This window comes from Drosophila yakuba, chromosome 3R (genome assembly GCF_016746365.2).
Source record: "Drosophila yakuba strain Tai18E2 chromosome 3R, Prin_Dyak_Tai18E2_2.1, whole genome shotgun sequence".
NCBI lineage: Eukaryota > Metazoa > Arthropoda > Insecta > Diptera > Drosophilidae > Drosophila > Drosophila yakuba.
The window spans coordinates 15920172-15937407 of record NC_052530.2 but is presented as its reverse complement, the minus strand read 5'-3'; the positions used below and the strand labels follow the sequence as shown (position 1 = coordinate 15937407).

Below are 17236 nucleotides of genomic sequence, written 5' to 3'. Positions count from 1 at the left end.
CCTACATCCGCTCTGGTAATTTTTCATAATTTTTTCAGGATGAACTAACCACAAAAGAAAGACAAATATAGATCGCTTGAGGTCAAATTAGTTTTTATTTAAAATGAAAAGGTATTAGAGTGTGTATCACCATATACGTCAATTGGAATAACAAAGTTTTAGCAACAATCTAAGCATAAGGCTCCTCCCAATGTAATACTAAAATTTCTATTCTAGCTTAGACCGTCTCTATGGCTCCCCGTCGCCTGCCCTCCGATCCTCCAGTGGCCTCGCTTCCGTCGCTCCCGATAAAAGATGTTTCCTCGGAGCTCCGCGCTGGAATCACTTCACGGGGCAGACCATTTAACTGGCTTAAGAGGGCGTTAGTTCCTCCCAGGGATGCCTCACGTGGTGAGCCGCTGTGCCCGGATAGCTGGTCATAGTGGAGCACCCGGATGGGAGTGTGAGAGCGAGAGGCGGGCGAGAGGTTTCCCCGCGAGTGCGGGCTGTTGTTACGTGAGTGCTGGAAATCCTCAAGAGGAATCTCCTCCGACCTAGAATGAGAAAATATTAAACATTTATTTATATTCCGATTGGCTGAAAATGAGTTTAGTTTATAATTAATAATATCAACTGCATCAGTATAAGTACATGAATAAACACATAGAATAACAAGGACAGATAAATTTGGAGAGCTGTAATACATGCTATTCGGTGTTTATTTGTCAAAATAATACGCAAGTTATAAAAATATATGAAAAAGTATATCTCTATACATAGTTATACAAAGTGGTATTACGAGCAAACTTAGTCAATCTTACAGAATTTGTTAAGTATATCTTAATAAAATTAAGCCGTCCTAAGAGCCAAATAATCTAAAAAATTTTGAGAATTATGTAAACAGTATAATAAATGAATCTTGTTAATGTCTTGAACGAAATTCAATTTAAAAAAAATGAAAAACTAGTTAAAACACTACAATACGTTTTAGATATCAACCATAAGAACAACCACTCCAAAACAACAAAGCTAACGAAAATGTTTCATTGTTACCGCGGCCTGGGCATTCTAGGGCTGCTCTCCCGCGATCGATTTCCAGTACTTCTGGGCTGGGAGTTTTCCCGCGACTGCGAGGAGCTGTGGCTGCCCATGCTAACACTGGGCGAACGCTCCCGATCCGAGTGATCGGCCCTAAGATTCGAGCCCGAAGTTGAGCTGGGACTGCGGCGTCGGGAGCGGCCAGCGCTTTCATTTCTAATTCTGCAGGAAGACGCACAGATGAGGATGGAAATGAGGAACATGAGGACACACCGACGTAAACTTACCCCTCGATGGATCGATTGGGGGCCATCTGGGTTCGACTAACCCCAGCGCTATTGCTTCCACGCAGCACCGCTGCAAATCCAGGCACTCGATTGGACGTGGAGAACATGGGACGGTGGTGGCCGCTGCGCGAGCTGCTGCCACTGCTGTTACCACTTCCGCCGCTTCCGGATGCGACCATGGTTCCACCAACAGCGTAGACGGGAGAGTCCATCTGTCCAGGAATCTCGATGAGCTGAGCTATCTGGTACATCTTCTTCTGTCGCGCCTTGCTGCGTCCCTTTGTCAATCTCTGCTTGGCAGCCATACAACGAATGTGATCGTCGAAAAGGAACTTGGCCGAGAGCAACGGAGTGCGGTTATGAGTGACGCCACCCCGGTGCACGGTGATGTGCAAGCAGCGCGAGTCGTCCTTATCACCCTGCACCTCTACGTCCTGCAGAAAGCCAACGAATTTTGCCACACCCCAGCCTAATAGCTTTGCATCCGGTTCGACGAGAATGAGCTGTAGTGCGTCAATAACAAGGAAGCGTCTTTGCTTGGTGCTGTCCTTGGCCACAACGGTGCAGGCTATTAGGTCACTATTGTCTGTTGAGATTGAGAATGGTTAGCCAAAATTTATGCATCGTCATATGGGCATACTTACTTAGGTCAAGTACGTTCTCCACCTGCACCAGATTGACTACATTGGTTAGCGGCAACAGTGTTTCTTTTTCATTCAAAAACTTTTGGCACGTGCGACGCAGCAGGAAGTACACGCGAATGGCCCGGCGGGCCTTTTCCACCTCCCCACAGGGAAGGCGTCGCGTAAAATTGATTCCCGTAAGGGGCGTTCCCGTGGGAGGCAGTAGAATGGTGGAGTCCATGCATAGAAATTCCACGTTCAGTTGCGCCTTTCGCATTTCGTTATATTCGTCTTCGAACAGGTCAAGAAAGATGTCCTCCGACTTGTAAAAGTTGCGGAGGACCACCATCGACTGGTTGCGGGCGCTGAAGAGCAGATCCTGTTGAGCGGCGGTAATGCAGCGCGAATCATCCGAGCTGGACCGGGTGAAAGTGACTAGTAGCTCCAAAGCAATCTCAACGGTAATCAAGCGAATGCGGGACGCTTTAAGGAATAAAGAGTTTTTCATCAAAGAGCTATAACCGTCGTTCGACCGAGTTTGAGTACATACATGGCTGACTGGACTGGGTGATGATGTTTAAAAGATGCTCAATCAAGGCTGTCTTATAACTGAAGGCGCCACGCGTTGACTTTGCCAGAACGTGCTCGAACCACTCATTTTTAATGCCTATATGGAAAGGTAGACAAAATATTTATTAAATAAACAATGGTGGATGCATATGATTGATTAGTACGGGAAGTGGACGAGTTACATACCATCTGAACGGATTGGGACATGTACCAGAATGTGACATTTTCATTACACACAAAGAAAGCAATAAGAATGAAGCAGAAATGGGGTGAACAGAGCAATGGAAAGTTAAACAACGTTAGCCAAAAATAAAGCGCCAATAAAAATTTATGGAACATCCTCATGGACCTTACCTCGATTGTGCGACATAGCATATATGAGGCACAGCGACAGCAGGGCAAGGTAGTCGTTCTCCGTGCAGTCCAAAGCATGGAGGACCGTGTCTAAAAAGGGGTTGGCCATCTCTGCAAAGTCGGCCTTCGTTGAGGAAGATGACTTCTGCAGCAGCTGTTTTTCCTCATCAGTTATGTTGCGCAGTTTTATCTGCTCCGCTTCGATCGCATCTGCTTGAGAGTCCAGTTCCGTCGTGGCTGGAGAAGAGGACTCCACGCCACTGTCCTCGCTAAGGGCATAGCTGGATGAGCTGGACTGACCGGTGACGGTATCCAAAGCCTGCTCGAGACTCTCGTCGGGCTCGCCGAAACCAGGCACAACTACCTCGCGGTGCTCAACGTATGAATTAAGAATCTCAGCCGCACCTTCCTTAAAGACGCTGTGGTTACCGTTGAGGATGACCCATGCAAGAGCGTGCACTAGGGGGGCATGAGAAACCACCAGGAAGACCAATGAGAGCAGGAAAAGGGCTACGATGGAGCTTACTCGCGGATTGTGCATCTCCTGAATGTCGATGTCAACATTGCGATTAAGCACAGCAGCTAGATTCTGGGTAACCACTGCCAGTGAGGGCGGAGGCGGAGCTGGTGTAAGTGAGAATATGTACAGAGGCACAAATAGCTTATGCAGCAAGTGCTCGGTTAACACCGCGTTCAGATCCTTGATTTCCAGCAGAAGAATGTCACTTAAATAATGCAAGTGATCCAGGTGCTCGGCCACCAAATTGGAAAGCTTTTGATTCGATTGATGGCTGCGGATGAATTAGGAATTCAGTTATATAAAGCGGATGGCGATATAACAATAGCTCTTACTCTATATCTGTGCGGACACAAGTGTCTAGTTCCAGAATGTGTTTTCCGATGAACCAGACCAGATTACTGAAATAGGGAGCAGCCGTTCTGGGGACAAAAAAAATGTAAAGGAGCTCTCATAACTGAAGATAAAAGCCTTACTTGTCCCGGATAAAACGCAACATGCTCGGGTTTTGAACCTTGTAGACATTTAAGGAAATGGTGCGCACTGCAATTCTCACCATGGACTCGGGATGATTGAAGAATTTAATAGCCTCTGTGTACAAGGGAAAGTCATTTGTGTGCTGTAAGAAAATGTTACATTAAATGGATATAAAGATTTGTTTTAGGAAGTGCAAACCTCATTGTAAAAGAAGTGTATTGTGTGGGTGTTCAGCTTTAGACTTAGCGTCTTCAGAAAAAGAATGTAATAGCCCATTACATCCTCGTCGGAGAAGTCAAACTTGTGCACCATGATGGAATTTACATGGTTGTTGCTCAACAGATAATCTGCAACGTAAAGGAATGATTATGTCGAGTGTACTATAAACAATTTTGGTAATAGGACTTACATAGGGACGTCTCGTTACGTATGTTCTCAAAGAGGATGTTGAGAGTCTGTAGGAGCTGCACGCACACGAAACTCGAGCCTCCACTCTTTTGCCGCATTATGTGCAGGAAATATGATAGCATATTCTTCTCCAGAAAGAAGCTGTTCAATGCATCAACTTGGAATAAAGTTTATTACTTTGAGATGATTGTTACTCACTCAAACACCAGAGAGTCATGCTGATCGCCCCAAATCAGGATCTCTGCGATGCAGCGCAGCGACTCCACCAGCAGGCCACGATTACTTTCCGACACAGTGGTGTTCTTCTCTAGGATGCTGTACAGGTACTTAAGGTGCTCCAGCGACAGGCGGTTCTTGGGCCGCCCGCCCCAGGGTCCGCCAAACCAGCTGCGACTCCGGAACATGCTAGCAACTCGGATGGAATCAACTGGCTGCGATCCGCCTGACTGCTCTCATATCAGGGTACGGAGGATTGAGGGGGCGCTGTTCTCTCGGATCTTTGCATGCACCGTTGCCCACGGCCACGCCACTGGATTGGCCCACAATAAAGGGGCACCTAATGCTTGATATTGCACGAATCTAATTTTGTAATTTGCGAATTGCGATTTTTCCAACAAATTGCTCTTCTTCTTCACGGGGAACACAAGTGTCACAGTCAGCTGTTGCTTCTGCCCAAGCCAATCGTTATCGGTATCGGAATAACAGAGATGACAAATGGCGATTTAGTTGTGATAGCCTAAAAACTGCGACTTGATCTTGTCTATTAGAAATCCCTCAAATTCCCACAAAAAAAACAATTACATTATTAAAAACATTTAGTGAACAAGACAGTCAAATGCGGAACAAACCTAATATATTATTAGCATATCACACCATGCATTTTATATTAAATAGATTTAGTTTCTTATCACCTCAAACTTTTTAGTATGCGTACGCATTTGTATATTCTATTGAGGTGTAAAATGTACGATTTGCTACTGCTTGTCTGTTATTTTACACATAATCTACGAAAGTAGTTTTTTTTTCTTCTGCGGAGCATTAACTAGCTGGGTTTTTGGTTGAAGTTTATGGAATACGAGCCCGTGTTGGGATCCTGTTGCATTTGGAAATTCTGTGTAGACAGCCCGAACGGTTTGAGTATCATGTTGCCCAGGTCCTTTAGGCTGGACATCATTTCGTTCTTGAGCTTCTCGTTGCGCTCGTTAATAATGGGCGGGAGGCGAACCTGAGCTTCGCGAGCTTCCTGCTGCCCGGGATCGATCTCAATAACTTTTTTGTAGTCCTCCAGGGCCTCGTCGGGCTTGTCGTCTTGTTCATAGAGCTTGGCGCGCCTGTAGGATGTTATTAGACTTTAAATTACAAAATCAAAAGTGGAATGTTGATGGTAGACCTCAGAAGCGCCCTCACATACTCCGGCCACAGTTCGATGGCCTTTGTGCAGTCGTCGATGGCTGCTTTGTTGGCTTCCAGCTTAATCTTGGCAGCAGCCCTGTTCCCGTACAGCACTGCTCGCTCCTTGGGGCTGGTCGACGGGCAAATATCCAGAGCTTCTGTGTAGGTCTTGGCGGCGCCTTCGGCATCGTCGTTCTTAAACAATTCATTGCCTTCAAGTTTCAGCTTATCGGCCTTTTCTTTGTTAGCTGCCAGCTGCTCTGGGCTGAGATCCTTCTCCCGTTCGCGCAGCTCCTCAATGGTTAGCTCGGAGTCCACAGTCGATGGTGTCGCAATGGAATCTCCGCCAGCCGCGCCCTGCTCCGCCTCGTCATCCAACGCCAGCTGGTTTTGCTTCTCCACGATCTCATCCACATCCTTTTCGCTCTGCCGCGTGCTGGTGGCCTCTTTTTCGGTTATCTCCTCGCCGATCGCGTCCTGGAATTCGTCGTCACTATTGGCGTTGTCTGCCATTCTGTTGCAAATAGATCCTTCTAGGTTTTACTAAAGATTTCGGATTGTTGAGCAGCAACAAATAAAGCTCCTCATGCTAACGATAACACTGTGTTTATCGATAACACCGCGCTGTGCAATGTTGAAAAAGGTCAGTTTTTGATTAGGTACTTCCAGAAAGTAACAAAGTACCTATCATGCGCAGATCATTTTTAAAACAAATATTTTAAGGATTAACTATTCTATTTTAATATATTTTGTCAAAAAGTTTAAAATTGTGTTTATTTTTAAGCTGCTTATTTTGGTGACCTAGGTACGGGCATAATCAATACAGATTAACACTTTCTAACACTTCTGCTTTGGCGCTTTGACTGCTGGCCATGCGAATTGGTAAGTCCGAAAAATATGGACGTAGGAGCTTATATTCTGAGTGAATACATCCCCGCCAAGCCGCTGGTCGGAAATCTGGAGGTGTGCTTTACGGCCGGAGAGCAGGTGAGTCAGAAGCTATTGTGGGAATAGGCTTTTCAATCATATCTTTGTAGACACCCACCGAAGCATGCGCCCAACTGAAATGCGGCGATGTTTTGAAGTTTCCATTCGCCCGCTTGGATTCCCAGCCAAGGTCAGTGGAGATAAAGGAGAGCAAGGTGCTCGTGGCTGCAGATAAGGCAACGGAGACGAAAAGTGTGGTGGAGCTGACCCTGGAGTCCACGTTTGACTACCAACCCGGGGACACCATCGGCATTATGCCTACTAATAACACGGAACAAGTGGAAACCCTTCTTTATCGGCTGGAACTGTTAGACCAGGCCGACGCCACTTGCCACTTGAAGATAGTGCTCAACTGCGCCAAGAAGAATGCAAAGCTACCCGCCCACATTCCAGCAACGACTACTCCCCGGGAGATCCTTACTCACTGCCTGTCCCTAAACTTTGTTCCGCAGAAGCAGCTCCTCAGCGCTCTGGCCGGATTTACCAACGACGACAAAGAGCGTGGTTTCTTGTCCTGTCTATCTTCTAAACAGGCCACCGAGCACTACCAATCGCTGATCTTAGAAAAAGGTCTGCTTTTCATTGATATTCTTGAATTGTGCGTCAACTGCAGGCCATCACTGGCCTTCCTGGCAGAGCATTTGCCACGACTGCTGCCGCGACCCTACTCAATTGCTAGTAGTCCTTTGGAGGATGGCAATCGCAACCTCCGCGTTATCTACTCGCTGCTCAGCCACAGACCTGGAGTCACAACCAGCATGTTGGAGGCGGCTGGCCAGCAAAGTAGTCCGGAGCATCCAAAAAAGGTGGTTATCTACCCTCGAATAAGCAACCTATTCCGTTACACAGAGCAGGATCTGGGCAGCAACCAAATACTTATTGCAGTTGGCACAGGTCTGGCGCCCTTTCTTGGATTCTTAGCCCACAAGGAGGAGCTTTTAAAACAGCAGTCGCAAAAGGAAAGTGGACATTCCTGGCTATACATTGGCGCCAAGACCCCAGTAGCCATTCTTAAGCGTGAAAAACTTATGGCCTGGCAGCAATGCTCGCTGCTGGAGCGCCTACGGATGTGTTATTCGCGAGGCGAGTCGCCCATCTATGTGCAACAAATGTTGGAGGAGGACTGCGAGGATCTGGTCAAGTTCCTGATGAAGCCGGAGACTGTGTTATACGTTTGTGCCGATGGCGCCAAGATTTCGCAGTCCATTGCAAGTGGCTTAGGTCGGTGCCTGCAGAAGGCTCTGCATCTTTCGGAGGACGAAGCTTCGCAGCTGTTGAAGGAACTGAAGACGCAGGGAAAATATCGCGAGGATGTTTGGCTGTAATAGACAGATCTTAGGTGCAGTCAAAGTAATAGCTTTACGAACTTTTCTTTTTAATACATTTATATATTGGTAGTTTGTATACTTTCTAACTGAAAGTCTGCTTTTTAGTTTGTTTTGTGGCTTTTTATGTACTGTCAGGGTCCTTTATTTTAACAATTAAAAATAAATCTAGCCGACGAATCCAGTTTGCTATTATTTTGACTGCAACCCCAATGTAAATAAATTCAAAACAGAATGTTTTGGTCGAATAAGTAAATAACGATATATTTAACAACACAAAATAAAAATTACAGTGCAAGGTAAACTAAATACATACAATTGTGAGGGGCCATCATCTTCAATGATCGAAGTGAATGGGGACTACGAGTACTAAATGGATTTGGGTCTGTGTGTAAGGTTGACTTAAGTGGTAAATTGCAAAATAAATCTAAATAATGGTAAAATATAGATTACGACTTAGGTTCCAAGCAAACTAAACGTGCGCACATAAAACATAAAACGTATAGTGGGGTTTGCTCTTTGAATTTAAGCGATTGGTAAAGCGCTAATGTATCGTTATTGTTTCTCCGCTTCTTTAAATATCTAAATCTTTTTATTTATTATACTGTTTATGTTTATTTTGGCAAGTCGTGTTGACCTTGCACAATAATATGCATTTTGTATTTTAACTACGTTTACGTTTAATTGAAATAGAGCCAATTTTTTTAGTGTATATTAATATAATTACGAATCGATCAAAATTGATGTCAGCTTCTTCTATCTCCTATTCGTCTCTTTACATTTGCAATAAAAGTTGCGTATAAAAAATTATTCTACTTTTTGTTGTTCTTTGTTTGGTTTCAAGACTTAAGTTTCATTTTACATTTACGTTTTTAATTGCAAATTTTGCGTTCGTCTTAAATGCGTTTGCGAATATGTAATGTCGGGTATGTTTCGGTTCCAAAAAGGCCATCTAACCCCGCTCCTACTGCCCCTAAATACTATCCGTTCGTTGCCTTGCCTAATACTCATTTAAGCTAAACCAAGAAAATCAAGAATATTTTCGATTAATAATTAAGCTCTTTAAAAATTATGAATGCATAATTATAGGCCAAATATTGGGATCTCATTTCGTATATAAAATTTAACTATGAACCGATCTGCAGCAGCAGCAATCCATTTATCCATTTTGCCTATTAATATCAAAATTGCAAGTAAAAGACAATCCCTATCGGTAAGTGTATATATAACAGATAAAGAAAGCTAACACCGGCTGGCGGAAGATCCTTGAATGTACTTTTTACACTCGCGTTCGTTGTGTTTTAGTAAAATATCTGTCGAGACTAACGACTAGCTACAGACATACTTTTCGCATAGATCTTGTGGTGGGCAATAGCATAAGATATCAAACTAAGAGCGTAATGGAAAATAAAGGTTGTTAAAACCATGTTGTTCTTCAATATAAACTCTCCTGCAATTGGCATTGCTTGTAATTCCCGATGGGACTAGGTTTAGTGTACGTATACCACTTCTATATGATCTATATAAGCCCTCTGGGGACCTTCTTCGTTATAATATTTCTCTTTAGCTTTGACACACACATTACGGCGTTAAATAACATCTCTATTGTGATAGGGTTCTGTTTAGAATTACAATTACAATCTTCTTTGTGCGTATGGCAAATATCTTCAGGGAAGGAACAAGGAAATATTTTTTAATCTGTTCTTTTGTGGCGTTTTGGTTAGTCTTACGTTTGTACTAATTAAAATGGAATATCAAACATTTATACCTATGCCTATCTCTCAATCCCATCCACACTGCGAATATCAGCTAATATACATACAAGCTCTGTCTAGCTGTCTCTAATTAGTTATCTGTTGCATTGATATCTGTATTCTATGGGAAATGCATAAATTGTGGAGATAATTTTGCTTTTGCTGGTGTGTCGTTTGCTGCTGCTAGCTCTAGTCCTAATGGCACTTGTTACACTCATTTCGACTTGCTATATTTATCGCCTTAGTTTTGTTTTGTTTTGATTTTTTTTTTTTTTCATTTGTTTTTGTTTTTTGGTAATTTACAACAAGTATTGCATGTTCTCTGTTAGGGTTCGTTTGCACTTACTGACTACGACGAATTTTATAAAGAGTCGCATAATGCTGATTTGATAAAATCGCTTAAATCACAATTATGTATATATACGGGTATATAAAGAGTAATCAAACTTATGTCCCTACATTTAATAATACAGTATCTATATCATATGTGCGTGTTTGTGTGCGTTGTTACATATACATACATGAGTGTATGCGCCATGTACGAAATAAGCTAATTTGCCATAGGACAATCTAATCTAAGCGATAACCCCGCCCCCTGCCGTCGATGAACTGCTCGAGCGATGCGATATGGATCCACGGTTTGGCGACGGTTTCCTTCGAGTTTTCCGGCCTCTGCTCATCTCTCTGCCCTCGCTGTCTCGTGCTGCAAGAAAAGAAATAAAATCCTATGGTTAATTATGGTTGTCAAGTATTTAGATCGGATTACGAGCTGCACTGTCGAAGAGTAAGGGGGCAAACAGAAAGTGCGATGGCAAATAATTAACATCATCGACCTCTAATAATTGTCATCGCCATGAAATTCGTTTATGGGCCCAAGAATGTGCAATCATGGGCACTGAAATATATAAATGGACTCGTATATTGTAGACTTTGATGCACGCACTTAAATGTGCAACGAATACAAAGTATGTACATTTAACATAAAACAATTGTACTTGCAGTTGAGAATATAAACATATAAATCGCACATCTGATTTCGTGACGTCATTAATATGCATGGTGAAAAGCTGTATTAGCAAGTTACTCATTTTTTTTTGATATGTTATAATTTATTGCCAAGTTTTTAATATGAGGGCAAAACACACAATTTATTCGGGAAGCGTAAGTCAAAGTGAGCTAATCAAACAAATGTTTCCTTATCGGCGAACCCCTTATCACCGCAATTGATACAACCAGCTGATAGGTGGCCAAAGAAGGCGGTAAAAATAGATCGTTACACTCGCGACAGGTGGAAGGACCTTGGGTTAAGGGGGGTCGAGGCCAGGTGAACTGCACATTATTATTAATAATGCACAATCAAATCCATTTAATGGCACCCCCTTCCCTTTTCAATATGTTATTTTGGGGGGTATCTGCATAATCTTTTGGCGTCATTCGCCCGTTCTGTTTGACCGCCTCCCCCGCCTAGATATCTCTGTTGGTGAAAAGAACTATTGTTATGCCATGGGAGAGCGGAGCACGTCAATTATCAGCACAATAATTGGTTATATTTATCAGCATGTGAAGCGGCACCCGTTCCAAAGTCACGCTTCGGTTTCAATGAAACGCGGTCTGTGGAGCTTTTTCAGTTTTCCCCACAAATTTCCCTTAGCGAAATCAGAGACGAGACGAGAAAATCTAAATGCCCAGGTCAACAAAAGATTTTAAGTTATACAAATTGCATCTTATAAAATAAATATTAGTTTTCAGTAACAAAATCTCGAGCTAATGCAGCAATTTCTTGCTGTGCATCTTATTATAATCTTCTCGAACTAATAAAATCGTGTTCCAGATGCAAAGGGGGTCGAAAGAAGTTCACGTGTGGTTCGTGTACCAATGCCTGCGAACATTACATTGCAATCCACTGAGTCGCTCCGCAAAAATATATATTTTTATTGCAAGTGTACTTGCACTGAGTACGTGTATGTGAGTGGATGAGTATGTCGCAGGCATTGGAGACTCTGACAAAACATGGCAATCGTTGGCAAATGTTACTAAAGCCAGTGGATTCGGATCGGATTCATTATAAAACACAACTTTGCATTGTTGGTTTGCGTGATCAGCGCAGGGGGAGGTGAGGTCGTTTACTAAATCACCCCCCCTCTCAGCGTTCGATGGGAAAAATAAGTCGCTGGCGCAAAGTAATGAATGAATCATCTAAAATTCCGCATAGCTACCAACCAAACAACAACTTGTGCGGTTCAGTTCAATAAACGAAACACTCACTCACACACGCAGGCGAACAGCCGAAAAACCTTTCGAGCAAGGTGAAATTATCATTCGACGGCGCCATTCCAAATCGAACTATATGTGAGTGGTTTAGTCATTATTTCTGGGTCTTGGTCTTGGGGCGTCGCTAGACCATTTTCAAATGTCTCTGGGGATTCACGAGGCCCTTTCACTCACTAACGCACAACTGGATGCACGGAAAGAAACCGCTGTTTTTTTTCGATTGAATTTTAAGTGTGGAATAGATAACAGTGGAAACATAATTGACTTATATTTTGCAAGTTGATATTTAATAACTAGTTTATGATGTGGGAACTGAGCATGTTTTGCAGATACTCATAAGCAAACGAATAATTTGTTTTTATTAGGAATTATTCAAAGAGTAAGTAAGTATTTGTTCAGTGCGGCCAGCTGTACTTTGCCCCAAGATCGAGGTTCCACGCCCAGAAGCCAGAATGGAAAACGAAGAAAATGTTTCAGTTTTTGCGAAATTCCTGAACGTATCCCCCTTTCTCCCGTCTTTCAGTACTTCCAGCATTCAAGATTTCAATATCCGCAAGTGAGCAGAACTATCGCAATCTCTCACTCACTCTCCCGCAAACGGAAAGCAAAAGTATGCGCCAGTAATATAAACAAATAAAGAGCCTAGAGATCCGGTAGAAGTTGGAGAAGAGACCAGGGGCGGATCCAGAAGGGGTTTGCAAGGAATATTCCCCTAATATTTTGGTAAAGAAACATAGACTATGAAAGTATCTTTTAATTATACCAAAAGTTGTCACCACATTAAAAATGTAGCCCCGCAGAAAAATTTGCCTCGAGATCCGCCCCTGGAAAATGCAGAGCCAGTGCATCACAATGGAGGGGAAGAGTGCCAAGCCAAAGTGGGAGTGGGAGAGGGTATAAATAGCGCAGCCGAGTCGCGACGTCGCCATCCCCCCTCTCGCTTACTTTCGCCGCAGAAGCAATTAAGTTGAGTAAGTGGGAGGGCGACCAAAGATGCAGAAGAACCAAGGAAGAGTGAGAGAGGGAGGAAGAGCCGGAGAACCGCCATCAGAATCAATTATACACACTCTCATTCTTTGTGTTACACACACTCACTTTGACTTTGACTCCACTTTCGCTCTCTCGCCACCCCATCTTTTGCGCTCTCTCGTAGAACTTTCACGATCTATTTTTTTTGGCTTTGCTTATCACGTTGGAAATGGACGAAAATTGTTCTAAGAATTTGATAAATTCCGCTCCGGTTTCTCTATAGCTGGGGGAATTACAATAGCACTTATACAGCATGTTGTACGCGCCTGATAAGGCCAATACAAATGCATTTCGCTGCGCGTAGGTGTTTTTGCTGTCTGTGTGCCTGAATTAAAGTTTTCTTTATTATGATGTATGAATATTTTTTGGCCAGACAAAGCGATATTCCAAACAGGAAATGCGAACGAGCGTGTTAAATTGCGTACTGAGTTGTTGTTTGTTGTTACTGCCGGAGCGGCTTCTTTCTTTTTCTTCTTGCTTTTTTGTCCATTGTCAATTTTCAATGGTATGGTTTGTGCAAAAACTCCACGTAGTAGACGTAATAGATGTCCAAACGAATGAGACATAAACAATTGCACCGCTAGCCAAGTAACGGTGTGTGCTCTCAAGTAGGAAAACTCCAAACGTAATTTTTAGGGAAAGAAATTCATGGCAAATGAAAAATTTATATCTTTTGATGGAATTTTAAAAATCTTAGAATTTCTTCATTTAAAAATGTTTAAATAAAGATATTTTTGATTATCATAAAACTGAAAACTGTGTGTCTCATAAAAAATCAAAATATAATCAAACATTTCCCAACTATGGTTGAATCATAATACACAAAGAATATTAAATATTTCAGAATAAAACATGGGATTTAAACATAAATAAAAAAGTGACTCATTTGTTGGACTCAATACGAAAGAATCTAAAACACAAGGGGAGTAACCGACCGCTGGTCCAAGTCCGATTCATTGATGGATGACTTTCTAAACTCATATTGAGCTGTCTGCCGCGAAATCATATATGCTTTATAGGGCGTTGCAAGCAATTGACCGCGTTAAAGATTCCCTTTCCTAGGTATAAAAGAAAAAAACTAATCAGACACAAAAGCCTCGTGCACTTCGCAACCTTGATCGAATTTAATCTGTTGTTCGAAGCGAAGCCAGTTACTGATTAAAAGTCTCGAGATAGGCAACTATCGCTGTTTTGGGTCTAGGTCTTTGACAAAATTCAGAGAGCGCAGTGAACAAACCCATCGGCCAATAAACCGGCATCTTCTGTTTCCACATGTGCGATTGCGAAAAGGTTTCCGTTGAAATGGATATCGTTTCGCTTGAATAATGAGCTCGGCCAGATGGACTACCTGGGACTTACCTGTTTTCGAAGGGGAGTTGCCGGGTCCTAGTCCTGCTCTCGCCATTTCTACGGTTGTACACACTACAAAAACTACGATCAGCATTCTGTTCCAGTTCCAGTTCCGGTTTCGTCCACACAAAACAAATTTACATTGAAAACTCATTATACACACGGGGCAGATCCCGAACCCGATCCCGATTCCGCTTCCGATCACGCGTAGAGCAGCCTGGCCGTCCGGTGATTGCATAGCAACTATACGTTGCGTCGGAGCACCTTCTTGGCCGCCTTAATGTTGGGCACGAGGGCCTTGACCTCGCTGCAGTCGTTGAGGAACGGATGGCTGAGCAACTCGTCGGCAGTGGCCCTTCGGTCCACCTCCACCTGGAGGCATCGGTCGAGGAAGTCTTGAAGGTTAGGACTTAGCTTGTCCCAGCTCTTGATGTCTGGCCGACCGTTGGCGGCGATCAGGTAGAGGGCGCGGAGCGGAGTCTCGTATAAATAGGGTGGCTGGCCCTCAATCATCTCGATGGCCATGATGCCGATTGACCAGATGTCCACCTTCTTACCGTACTTCTTGCGCGTGACCACTTCGGGCGCCATCCAGTACGGCGTGCCCACCATTGTCTGGCGCTTCTCATCTCCCTCGATGTTGGCGCAGAACCCAAAGTCCGTCACCTTAACGCTGCCATCCATGCCCAGCAGCACGTTGTCTGACTTGATATCCCGGTGGATAATGCCCTTGGCGTGCAGAAAACTAATCGCGTAGAGCGTCTCGCGGCAGACGCAGGCAATCTGGCGCTCCTTCATCACAGTCTCGGTAACGACGTCAGTCAGCGGGCCCCCATCCATGTACTCCATGACAACCCATAGTTGGTCTTCGGGCTCTAGCAGATAGGCATCCAAGAAGTTCACCAGATTCTTGTGGTTGAAGTCCTTGAGCACCCGGATTTCTGTGAGTATGAGATCCTTTGAGGACTGGTTCTTCATATCGATGGTCTTGACGGCCACCTGCGATTCGTTCTGCAGATCACCGGCTATGAAAACAATGCCGGATGCTCCCTTGCCCACCTCCTGGGTGGTCTTGTAGCGTTCCCTCGGGTCATCTGGATTGCAAATGTTCCGCAGCTCCACGTAGATCTCGGCGTCGGTCTTTTGGGTCCTCTTTTCCTTGGAACGGCGCAGTATCGTCTCGTCGGGATTATCATCCGCTCCAGCATCCTGGGCACCGCCGGCAGGCTTGATGATGATGGTGTCCGTATTGATCTTGTGCTGGTTGTCGGAGTCCTCATCGCGACGAATATCCGAAGTGCGTGAGAACTTCTGTGTGACACGAGGTTTGGGCTTGATTTGCGGCTTGGGCGGTATGGTGTGGGGTGACTTCTTGGGCGGTACTGGAGGGGGCTCTTGTGGCACGGCCTTCAGCGTTTCGCGGTGCTCCAGGTTGGACTTGAGCTCCTTGAACACCTCCTCCAGGGCGTCCAGTGGCACCGTCGACTGCTGGCTGCTGTCGTTTATGCTGCTGCTGTTACTATTACCTGCCGAGGAGCCACAACCGCTGCTGCTTTCCGTCTCCGTGGCCGTTGAACTGCCATCGTCGTCGGATTTTTCTGGATCCTGAGACTTATGCTTGTTTTTGTAGTTGACATAGTTCTCTATCTCCTTGGACTCCTCGTGGATCACGTCCTCGGTAATGAAGGGCTTGAAGACCTCGTTCTCCTTTTTCTTGATCGAATAGTTGTAGTACTTAACGGCATGGTAGGCGGCATCGGGATTCTTGTCCTGCTCATCGCGAGTGATCTGTGAGTTCATCAAGCGCACCCAAGGCGCTGGAAGCCCTTCCAGGTCGCCGGTTTCCTGGTTGCGCGACACATGGAAGTGCCGTTGGAAGTTTGTGGGTGCACCGATCTCGGAGATCGATCCTCCATCTCCGCCCTTCTTTTTGAACCACTTCGTGAAGCTCATTTTCCAGCGGCTTTCTCTCTCTTTGTGTATGAAAGTGTGTGTGCGGGGGGATTTTCTTCAAATGCGTTTAGTTACGCTCGACTTGGGAAATTCTAAACGCTCGGCGGATTTGTTGTTGTTTTGCGTTCGGTATTGTTAATGTTACTGTTACTCAAGCCACCACTCTCGCTCTCTTTCTCTCTCTCACTGAACCAGCCGTGAGTCATAAACACATGCACAAGCACGCACACTCGGTTGTTCAGCCTGCGCTTTGGTGTATGTGTGCGAGAGCTCTTCTTATCTCTAACTGTAGCTGTAGTTTCTTTCGCTTTACGAAAACGCAGAAGATTTTCACTTTTTATTGGCCCCACTTGCTTTGCTAATTATTAATTTAGCTACCTTAATTTATTCAGCAATCACCAGTTTTCAATTGCTCAACACACAAAGGCGGACGCGGACACGAACACGCACACATCTCGAAGTCGGACACAAAAGGAGTGGCCGTCGCAGTCTTGTTCTTCCAGTGTCTGTTGTTGTTGCTGTTCTTACGCGGGGCCGAAAACTCCCTTCCCGTATAGTTTTTTGTTAGCCCTTCCAGGCTTCCATGACTATACGGAAGTTTATTGTTGATCTGGGTTTCTAAACCGCTTTCAGAGCACCACTCAGAAATGAGTTTTTAATAACTTCTTCGCTTTTTCCCTTTGCTTCGCTGCAATTGCACTGCTGCACTCGGCCGCTATTGCTGTCGCACTCGCACCAGTTGTGCCAATAAATGCGAATCGTATACGGTAAACCCTTTATTTTTACTATTAAGCCTACGTAGCAGTTAATTCCCGATTTTAAGCTGCTCTTTGCGTTGCAATTTGATGTTTTTTAGTAAGAGCACAAAAACATCCGCGCGTGTGTAAATCTTGAAAATTGCAGACTAAGTGTGACCGCAGCT

General features: G+C 44.3%; 4 protein-coding genes across 7 annotated transcripts; 1 reads left to right on the top strand and 3 right to left on the bottom strand.

Moving 5' to 3' along the window:
• Positions 1–76: 76 nt before the first annotated feature.
• LOC6537039 (protein CLEC16A homolog) lies at positions 77–4919 on the bottom strand. Of its 4 annotated transcripts, XM_015192589.3 has the most exons (12): positions 4452–4919; positions 4255–4394; positions 4044–4192; positions 3845–3987; positions 3704–3790; positions 2852–3642; positions 2684–2686; positions 2478–2594; positions 1949–2410; positions 1305–1890; positions 1033–1239; positions 77–533 (listed from the first exon to the last, which is right to left on the bottom strand). In XM_015192589.3, exons 1-12 carry the CDS (start codon positions 4655–4657, stop codon positions 218–220), a joined length of 3207 nt encoding a protein of 1068 aa, XP_015048075.1. In that variant the 5' UTR covers positions 4658–4919; the 3' UTR covers positions 77–217. The 4 variants fall into 4 exon arrangements, with proteins under 4 accessions (XP_015048075.1, XP_015048074.1, XP_002097606.1 ...); XM_015192588.3 differs by lacking the exon at positions 1033–1239; XM_002097570.4 differs by lacking the exon at positions 2684–2686.
• A 131-nt stretch (positions 4920–5050) lies between these two features.
• On the bottom strand, positions 5051–6259 carry LOC6537038 (tetratricopeptide repeat protein 1). Its single transcript, XM_002097569.3, has 2 exons — positions 5644–6259; positions 5051–5584 (listed from the first exon to the last, which is right to left on the bottom strand). Exons 1-2 carry the CDS (start codon positions 6156–6158, stop codon positions 5296–5298), a joined length of 804 nt encoding a protein of 267 aa, XP_002097605.2. The 5' UTR covers positions 6159–6259; the 3' UTR covers positions 5051–5295.
• A 154-nt stretch (positions 6260–6413) lies between these two features.
• On the top strand, positions 6414–8767 carry LOC6537037 (methionine synthase reductase). Its single transcript, XM_002097568.4, has 2 exons — positions 6414–6632; positions 6683–8767. The coding sequence occupies exons 1-2, from the start codon at positions 6543–6545 to the stop codon at positions 7955–7957; spliced, it is 1365 nt and encodes a 454-aa protein (XP_002097604.1). The 5' UTR covers positions 6414–6542; the 3' UTR covers positions 7958–8767.
• LOC6537036 (serine/threonine-protein kinase PAK 2) lies at positions 8195–17230 on the bottom strand. Its single transcript, XM_002097567.3, has 2 exons — positions 14371–17230; positions 8195–10414 (listed from the first exon to the last, which is right to left on the bottom strand). The coding sequence occupies exon 1, from the start codon at positions 16312–16314 to the stop codon at positions 14605–14607; it is 1710 nt and encodes a 569-aa protein (XP_002097603.3). The 5' UTR covers positions 16315–17230; the 3' UTR covers positions 8195–10414; positions 14371–14604.
• Positions 17231–17236: the final 6 nt, after the last annotated feature.